This window comes from Pongo abelii, chromosome 2 (assembly GCF_028885655.2).
Source record: "Pongo abelii isolate AG06213 chromosome 2, NHGRI_mPonAbe1-v2.0_pri, whole genome shotgun sequence".
In the NCBI taxonomy this organism is placed as follows: Eukaryota; Metazoa; Chordata; class Mammalia; order Primates; family Hominidae; genus Pongo; species Pongo abelii.
Genome location: NC_085928.1, coordinates 106,480,130 through 106,490,062, shown reverse-complemented (window position 1 = coordinate 106,490,062; position 9,933 = coordinate 106,480,130). Strand labels below are relative to the sequence as shown.

General features: G+C 39.1%; 1 protein-coding gene across 49 annotated transcripts in view; it reads right to left on the bottom strand.

Annotated features, from left to right (window-relative positions):
• The window catches only part of MAP4 (microtubule associated protein 4), a 228,772-nt gene that overhangs the window by 115,884 nt on the left and 102,955 nt on the right, over positions 1-9,933 (bottom strand). For 40 of the 49 annotated variants that reach the window (XM_054550401.2, XM_054550373.1, XM_054550374.1 and 37 more), the window contains 1 exon segment: positions 7,862-7,930. The exons of 7 other annotated variants lie outside the window; for them this stretch is intronic. In XM_054550401.2, the coding sequence (XP_054406376.1) occupies positions 7,862-7,930 (69 nt within the window). 49 annotated transcript variants of the gene reach the window in all.

The window sequence follows — 9,933 nt, the reverse complement described above, 5'->3', positions numbered from 1 at the left end:
GCCCTCAAAAGACTTAAGCCCACTTTGCCCACAGCAGTGACTAGGTTAGTAGTCATACTTCACTGTATTGTCTTTTCCTCTAATTTCACTTTTCCCAGTATCCCACTCTTGTGCCCTGGGGCCAATTCCCAAAATAAACTACCTACATGCAAAGCCCTTGCCTCAGTGTGGATTTTCGCTCAGTAACTAGAACTTAAGATAGGTTTTTAAAAGATTCTTTAAAGGCCGGGCATGGTGGCTCATGCCTGTAATCCCAGCACTTTGGGAGGCTGAGGTGGGCGGATCACCTGAGGTTGGGAGTTCAAGACCAGCCTGACCAACATGGAGAAACCCCGTCTCTACTAAAAATACAAAATTAGCCAGGTGTGGTGGCGCATGCCTGTAATCCCAGCTACTCGGGAGGCTGAGGCAGGAGAATTGCTTGAACCCAGGAGGTGGAGGCTGTGGTGAGCCGAGATCGTGCCATTGCGCCACGCTCCAGCCTGGGGAACAAGAGCAAAACTCCATCTCAAAAAAAACAAAACAAAACAAAACAAAAACATCAGGAGGCTGGGCGCGGTGGCTCACACCTACAATCCCAGCACTTTGGGAGGCAGAGGCAGGTGGATCACCTGAGGTCAGGAGTTCGAGACCAGCCTGGCCAACATGGTGAAACTCCGTCTCTACTAAAAATACAAAAAATTAGCTGGGCATGGTGGAGGGCACCTGTAATCCCAGCTACAGCTACTTGGGAGGCTGAGGCAGGAGAATCGCTTGAACCTGGGAGATGGAGGTTGCAGTGAGCTAAGATCGTGCCATTGCATTCAAGCCTGGGCAACAAGGGCGAAACTTCGTCTCAAAAACAAAAACAAACAAAAAAAAATCAGAATTATATTTTCACTTAAAGCTCAAGAAGAAGCTATTTTGTCTTATTCAATACAAAACCCCAAAAGAAATTGAAATAACGTGGCTTAGAGTATAATTAAATGCTTGGCTTAGTAAAGGATTCTAGTCCATGAGCTGGCTTCAATGGAGTCTTAACACTCTAAAAGTAAATGTAACATCTTGTATATGGGTATATGTGGACTTTTCTGAAAAGAAATTCTGTATTTTTATTAGAAAACTATGAACCAAAAAAACTTTAAGAAACATTAGGTGCTGTTAATTTACTGATGTGTCTCCAGCATGCAACTCATTATCTGGAAAATGAAAGAAAAGAAAACTTTGTTCCAGGAATTTGGTGGAGTTGGGATGGATGTCTTGCTATGTCTATACATAGCAACATAATGTGCAGCTTATGTTTGGGCTCCACTTGTGAGTTATGATGCCAATTTACAGCATGGCTCCAAAAGCTGTTCAGAGACTCTAACACACCACAGATTTATTTATCTGTTAATATTTCACATTTTTGGTGCTTTTGCATTTTTCTGATGCTAAATCCTTTGCATCCTACCAGATGAGATAGTGATGAAGCACACAGAATACCTTCTGTGTCATGATATTCTAAAAAAGCAGTTTTACTGTTTCACTGCTGGCATGACTTTACACATGCGAACAGTTATCACAATAATAAACTGTTTACCTACTCTAATTACGATGAAAACAACCAGTAACACTGCCATTTGTACAGCACTTAGTGCAATGTGTCTAGCCCCAAACACTGTAAATAAGAGTAATTTACCTCCATGGTTGCACAGAGCTTTATCCCACAAATAATTTGTAGTTAAGTCTTGTTAAACCTTCACTGTAATAGAAACAGCATCAACATAAAATTGAGGATAATCCAGTATTACACATGATTTAGGAATGAAACTAACATTCTGTGCCTGCCGGACCAGTCCTGTATCTTTGCCTAGAACACCCTCTAGCCTCCCACCATGTTATCAAGTCAATAAGGAGGAAGAATCCAAATGAAGCCAGGTTTCACTTCGCATCAGGGATGAGGACAATAACAAAATTCAAGAATTGCTTCAATTACCAAAAGCTTTAAACCTAGGGTATGTATAAGAAAGTTAATGGTCAATTATTCCTTACAGTATATCTGTGCTTTAAACCTGAGAACAGATTACTGAGCTGTTTTAATAAAAAGGAAATCTAAAAACATTAAATTAAGTGTTCTTAACTAAAATGTCTGCCAAGCTTAAAAAGTTCCTTATGCTATGCAAATTACTTAGATATAAAATATTTTTAATGTCTTAATTCAGTCAACATATTGTACTTGCAACCCTACTGTAAACAAACACTAACCCAGAATGGCTGGGGAACTGCATGTTTTGTTGAATTCTTCCCAGATACTGCATACCGGGTTATCAAATAATAAAGTTATCAAATTAAATGTTACTGAATGTAGTAAATTTTATTTGATAATTCAGGAGGCACTTTAGGAAGACTGTGAATGTGAATTTTAACTGCACTAAACTAAATGAAGCGTTAGAAATTAATAAATGTAGTATTAGAAAGCATCTAACAACAATTGATATACCATGGAAACTTCCTTTTGGAATAACTTCTTTATACCTTTCTGTCAAGTGACTTTCTCACCAAATGACATTAAATATCAGTAGTCATTTGAACTTCTTAACTTTTATAATTCTGGATAAAAGAGAGTTTACAATAACTATCAAAAATCATAAGTGAGCCGGGCACGGTGGCTCACGCCTGTAATCCCAGCACTTTGGGAGGCCAAGGCGGCCGGATCACGAGGTCAGGAGATCGAGACCATCCTGGCTAACATGGTGAAACCCCGTTTCTACTAAAAATACAAAAAATTAGCCAGGCGTGGTGGTGGGCACCTGTAGTCCCAGCTACGCGGGAGGCTGAGACAGAAGAATGGCGTGAACTCGGGAGGCGGAGCTTGCAATGAGTGGAGATCGTGCCACTGCACTCCAGCCTGGGCGACAGAGCGAGACTCTGTCTCAAAAAAAAAAAAAAAAAAAAAAAAAAATCATAAGTGAAAATGCTTGACGAAAACTTAAAAGTCCATACAATTAATCTGGGTGGGATTAGAAGCTATATTAGACCTAGAACTTGGGCCTCAAGTCTTTACCCAACTTGTGTTTTAGTAACATTATATTTCAACAATTATGACCCCAACCAAATCCAGTCCATAAGTTGTTAATGTAAGATGTTTATTAGTGGAATTTATTTAGTACAGTAATCACATTAAAAGTCCCAATATACAAACTGTTGAAGTCTAAAGTCACAAAAAATACAAACTTAGGTATACGAATGAATTTATAAAAACATTATTTAAAAACAAAGTTCTACATCTTCAACATTGGGCCAAAAAAGGAAAAAAAAAGAGAGAGAGAAAGAGAAAGAAGGCATATGAAAATCATCACATTTCAACAAAGCAGCCCTGACCAGTCTGGCTGCCTCACCATTGAGATACTGGATCACTTGGATGTGACCACTATGGCAATACAGCATTTCATTATGGGACTGGCTACTTTGTATAAAACTATATGTGAAACATAAAATTTCTTTCTTTCAAAATGAAACATCCAAGTGAAATGGATAGAGCTAATATATACCAAATTTTAGCTGGCTGTTAGTAGAAAATTTCAACAATTCTATAAGTTCAAAAAGGAAACATATTTGAAAAAAACAAATTTCAAACAAAAATAAGCATAACCAAATGGAAATAAAAGAATAAATAAATATCAATCATGAAGTGTGAGTGTACACAACGGAAAGTCATACCCAGGCTTCTCCACTCATAACTTAGACAGCTACAGGGACTGGTTACGAGCAATAGAAAGATGTCAAACATGATTTTTAAAAATAACTACTACCAGTTTTGAAAAGTTCCCTGGTGAAAGAAACCCAAAAATCAACTTAATAAATAACTGTACACCAAAGGGAAAGGGCTGTGTTTTATTTGATGGTGTGTTCTCTATGGCAAGAGAGTTTTAATATTTTATCAACTGCTAAGAAGATAAGCATAACCTCTTTCCTTTAAAACATATCACCCTCAAGTGTCTTCTGTCCAGAATCCATAGAATAAATTTTTGTCAGAGAATCCAGCCCTTGTGACCAGATCCCTGTAGAAGAGGGAATGCTTCCTAAATTCCAGAAGTCGCTGCAGGGATTCAGTTTAAACTTTCATGATATTCTAATCTTACCATCTCAAAAGTAGTTTTGTATCAGGGGATCTAAAACAATGTATATCTGGCCAGGCACAGTGTCTCACACCTGTAATCCCAGCACTTTGGGTGGCCAAGGCGGGTGGATCACTTGAGATCAGGAGTTCGAGACCAGCCTGGCCAACAAAGTTAGCTGGTGTGGTGGCGCACACCTGTAATCCCAGCTACTTGGGAGGCTGAGGCAGGAGAACCACTTGAACCTGGGAGGCAGAGGTTGCAGTAAGCCAAGATCGCGCCACTGCACTCCAGCCTAGGCGACAGAGTGAGACCCTGTCTCAAAAACAAAAAACAATGTATATCTCAAAATCTTTCTCAGAACATGGTGCCAATTATTTCTTTTAAGCTGAAATAATCTGTACCTTGGGGGTTATAAGAACCTGAATAATCAGTAAAAGGATAGAAAACTTTAAAGTATTTCAGATCTTAAACCAGAATTCCTCTAAGATTTCAAAACATGGTCCATGTTTTATGTTATATTTCTACAAATACAATCAAAGCTTACCATTGTACAGTACTAATCTCAACTGGTTCTAGATTTAAGCAATTAGTTTGAAAAAATTAGGAATGGGAATAAGAAAGTCCTGTTGAAACAATCCTTAGATTGTTAAGAGTCCGTCTCCAAAAAAAAAAAATTTGGCCCAACTTGCAAATAATAAAGGATTATTTAATTTGGAAAAATACTCTAGGATTACTCAGAACTACTCAATTTAAAAACTTAAAATATCTATCATTATTCAGATTTTAGTAAGGTGGAGAGAAACATAGGTAGCCTGTAAGATTAACCTTCCCTAAAAGCAAGCTCAGAGAAGGAAAGAGGAGGGAGAAGAAAAGGAAATTCACTGCAGTACTGGTGGCCTCAACCCCTTTATGAAAACACATGTTCTCATTTGGTGTTACACTATTCTGATTCATGTTGAACATTTGAAAACCAAAGGAAAAAGGTCAACTAAAAATATTTAAAGAAAAAAATGTGAGAATGAATCAAATGATAAAATCATAAAGAAAACAAGAAATAAAAGACATTAGATAACCTTTGTAAAAATTACTAAAATTAAAAAGAATTCATTTTGCACTTTGTGTTCACAAAGGGAAATGAGGCTCCATCAAACCCTGCAGAGCAGAAGAGGAAGCAGGTTGTTTGCTCAGGCATCAGCAGAAATAGGCCCCGAAGAACTACCCTCAGTTTCTTCTACATCGTGTCCAGGAAGGAAAAGCAAAGCTCTGCAAAATGCTGAAGGTTTTAGAAGTATAACGGTGCTTAGGAAAGATCACTGGTCTGGTGTTGCAGCAGCCCCAGTGTTGAGAGACACGCTAGGCTTCTAGGAGGAGAAAAATAGAGAGGGAGGAAGAAGTAGGAAGGGGAAGGAAAGGGTGGAAAAGCACAGGTCATTAGTAAATAGCAAGTTCAGTATCACAAGATGCTCATAAACCAAAGCTATTAATGAAGCTGGTTTGCTCTCGGGACTATAGATAACATTCTGAAGGAAACAGAAATGGGAATTTTCAAAATGGCATTGAGTTAGATGCTCCAGGTAGTGATGGCCAAATTAGAATGAAGTCACCACATGCTCCAAAAACATGCACTGTCATCCCCTCCCTCCACCTTCCCTCCCCTAATAAAACATGCATATTTTCAGTAAAGTATCTTTTTTTTTTTTTTTTTTTTTTTTTTTGAGACGGAGTCTTGCTCTGTTGCCCAGGCTGGAGTGCAGTGGTGCGATCTCAGCTCACTGCAACCTCCGCCTCCCGGGTTCAAGTGATTCTTCTGCCTCAGCCTCCCAAGTAGCTGGGACTACAGGCATGTGCCACCACGTCCAGCTAATTTTTGTTATTTTTAGCAGAGATGGGGTTTCACCACATTGGCTAAGCTGGTCTCAAACTCCCAACCTCAGGTGATCCGCCCGCCTTGGTCTCCCAAAGTGCTGGGATTACAGGCGTGAGCCACTGCGCCCGGCCAAGTATCTATTTTAATACAGTTAAGTGGTTAAATTCAGAACTCAAACAACCCAGGTGTGCAAACTATATGCTACATAAGGGCAGAGAGGTATCCAAGAACAGAACGACCTACTCTCATAATGCCACTGGGTAGTTCATAAAGAGCCAGGTTCTTTTTTGTCACAAGGGAATCCTGAAACAGTGAGGGCCAGGATACAGTTTTTACTCTTCTATTTTGTACTACTAAGACCTGGCAGCAGTAAGCACCTGCTACACAGAGTTTGAGTCTCTTCTGGTCAGGCATGACTTCCTACTGGAGAAGAAATCTACTCTTGTTTTTGTAGTTGTATCCTTCCTGGATGAAAATGGCATCCACTCTTTCAACTGCCTAATCAAATCAATCCCCTCCAGGCTTTCCTTACCCTGGTTAACTGGTTCCTGCTTAAAGAAAGCTGAATTTACTCATTTTTTAAAAGTTCATGTTCAAACTTCTCCTTTAATCACAGGGATATTTGCATAAATGTTTTCTTAAAAACCACATCACATAGATGACTGCTTTCAAAACAGACACAGAAAGTCAATACTACATTTGACTGAGATTATCAAAGAAATACAAAAACATCAATTCACAAAACTGGAAGATAAAGTGGCATTTCTGGTTGTTTCTAGCTTCTAAAGTAAAGAGTTCCTAATTTATTCAGTTGCTAATAAGGATGTAAATGTCACTTGGTAAACATTCACAACAAAAAGAACTTGGTCATCAAAAAATCTGATGTATAAAGATATATACAACTTTCCTATGGTCATAGAATAAAGAATAAACCCTAGAATAGCTGCTATTGCTAACAGAAAGCTTTCTGGAAACCTTAGAAACAGAGAAATACTGTGGTGCCTCACAGAACGGCTTCTCATAGCTGAGGTATGCATATAAGAGAAATACAGAAATATGACAAATCTAGTAACTACCTCCACTGCAATAATATGAATCAAATGTATGGCCCAGTTAAGAGCACACTTGCAGGAAACAATGGGATTGATCATTAGAAGTCAGCTCATCTGGGTTAGCAGTGTTGGCCTGATCACAACTGCAAAGTAAATGCAGGTATTTATGAAAATAAAACACACAACTCTCACATCAGCTACTTAAGAAAATATTTATATAGTATATCCCTGGGACTTCTGCTACTGCTTTGAGAATTTTGCTCACTACAAAGACATTGGGGCAGGGGGTTGGTGCTAGTTATGAGACAGGAACCCACAGGAACTCAGTGCTAACTGAAAGAATATCAAAACCCTAGTAAAGAGCTAAGAGTTTAGTTAGAAGTAAATTTCAAAAGCAACAGTTAAGGGAAAGATAAAGGAAACACACTGGGGGCAAAATAAATAACTCCTAATTTGTTGCTCACTGGCTTCCTAACATTGAACTGTAGAAAGCTAAATGCAATGTGATTCAGGGAACAGACCTGCTGTTTCAAAGAGTTGTAGTGGCCAAATTCCTCCCATGTAACATATTTTGGTGATTATTATTCTGCACCTACAAAAGTATTTAAGGTTGATCCAGTTCTTGTGTGGTACAGCTCCAATAAATATTCAAAAAATATCAAAGGAAACTCATTATTCTCCTTCCATTGTTGGAGATTTTACATGGCAAGGTCCTGGGTTTAAATACCTCCAACAAGAACACTACCACCCTCAGAAATAATTCATATGCTTCCATTAATAATGCTCTTCAAAGGAGATTATCAAGGTGTTCATTGTAAGTGCATCACCTACACATTTGGGGAATCCTGGGAATCACTTACCTGTAGTATCGCTCCCTTCTATTCCATGACCACCATTGGCTAGCAGTGTTGGTTTAGAAGATGGAGTATCTGCAACAATGACAAATAATTACCCATTGTGACAGACAGAAAAATGAAAAGCAGATCCAACCACTGTCTTATTAAGGAGTTTTTCTCACTCTTCATAGCATTAGGTTAAAGCAATTAAAAACTGTTCAAAATTTAAAGATTTAACAAAAGGAAACCGAGAAACAGAACAGAACAGAATCATTAATTCCTAGGGCACCCAAGCTCTGTAAAGTATCAGTTCCACAGGAGAGCCCTTCATAATAGCAAGTCTAAATCTTTTTAATTCTGTAAATTGTCAAAGATTACCATCAAAGTCAGTAAAACCATCATGGAGCAACACAGGTTTGGTATCAGCAATTCAAATCCAAATCAAACGCTCCAAGAACACGAGGGCATTTGTTTTATTATTATTATTATTTTTGAGATGGGGTTTTGCTCTTGTCACCCAGGCTGGAGTGCCATGGTGCAATCTCGGCTCACTGCAACCTCCGCCTTCTGGGTTCGAGCAATTCTCCTGCCTCAGCCTCCCGAGTAGCTGGGATTGCAGGCACCCGCCCCCATGCCCAGCTAATTTTTGTATTTTTAGTAGAAATGGGATTTCACCACGTTGGCCAGGCGGGCTCAAACTCCTGACCTCAGGTGATTCACCGCCTTGGCCTCCCAAACTGCTGGGATAACAGATGTGAGCCACCATGCCCAGCTGAGGCCATTTATTAATTACTTATTAATTCCCACACAGGAAATCTAGGGTACCATCATTGCTTCTGAATGAAGACTGCATGGAGGTAACCAGCTGTACTTCTGGAAGCAGAGGACTCCTTTTTTTTTTCTTTTTTTTTTTTAAGGAAATTAGTTGTATCTCATTCCCTAATTTTAAGGAAATTAGTTGTATCTCCATCTTTTCATGTGTTTCTCTGCCATCCCTTTGTCTTCTTTGGTGACTTGAATGGTCAAATTTTTTGACTATTTTAAAACTGAACTGTTTATTTTCTTATTATTGAGTTTTGAAAATTCTCTATGTATTCCAAATATCACTCCTTTATCAGATAAATTTTGTAAAAATTTTTTCCCTGTTTCTAACTTATACTGTATTTTCATTTACTTAACTGTGCCTTTCAAATAGTTTTTAATTTTTATGAAGTAGGTCACAGGATTTTTTTCCCCATGTTTTCTTCTAGAAGTCTTATAGTTTTCATATTTACATTTCACGTTGAGGCCTATGGTACATTTTGAGTTAAATTTTGTATATGGTGTAATGATGTGGGTCTAAGTTTCTATTCCTGTACACTGACACCTAATTATTACAGAGTCATTGGTGGAAAAAGTCATCTGCATTCTATTGAACTGCCTTTGCACCTTTGTAAAAAAAAATCAACTGACCATATTACATTTGGGTTTATTTCCGGGCTGTTCTGTTCCATCAATTTGTAAGTCTATCCATTTTGCCAATACCATCCTGTCTTGATTACTGTATTTGTACAGTAAGTCTTTTTGATAGGGAGTCTCTCTCTGTCGCCCAGGCTGGAATGCAGTGGCATGATCTTGACGCTCTGCAACCTCCACCTCCTGGGTTCAAGAGATTCTCCAGGCTCAGCCTCCCCAAGTAGCTGGGACTACAGGCACGTGCCACCACGTCCAGCTAATTTTTTTTTGTATTTTTAGTAGAGACGAGGCTTTACTATGTTGGCCAAGCTGGTCTCGAACTCTTGACCTCAGGTGATCTGCCTGCATCGGCCTCCCAAAGTGCTGGGATTACAGGCATGAGCCACTGTGCCCAGCCGTTAAGTCTTAAATAAGGTAATATGAGCCCTCCAACTTGGGTCTTTTCAAAAAATGTTTTCATTTGTTTTTGTTTTGTTTTTTCGAGACAGGGTCTCATTCTGTCACTCAGGCTGGAGTGCAGTAGTGTGATCGTGGCTCACTGAAGCCTCAACCTCTCAGGCTCAAGCGATCCTCCCGCCTCAGCCTCCCAAGTAGCTGGGACCACAGGTGCATGCTACCACGCCTGCCTAATTTTTCATTAT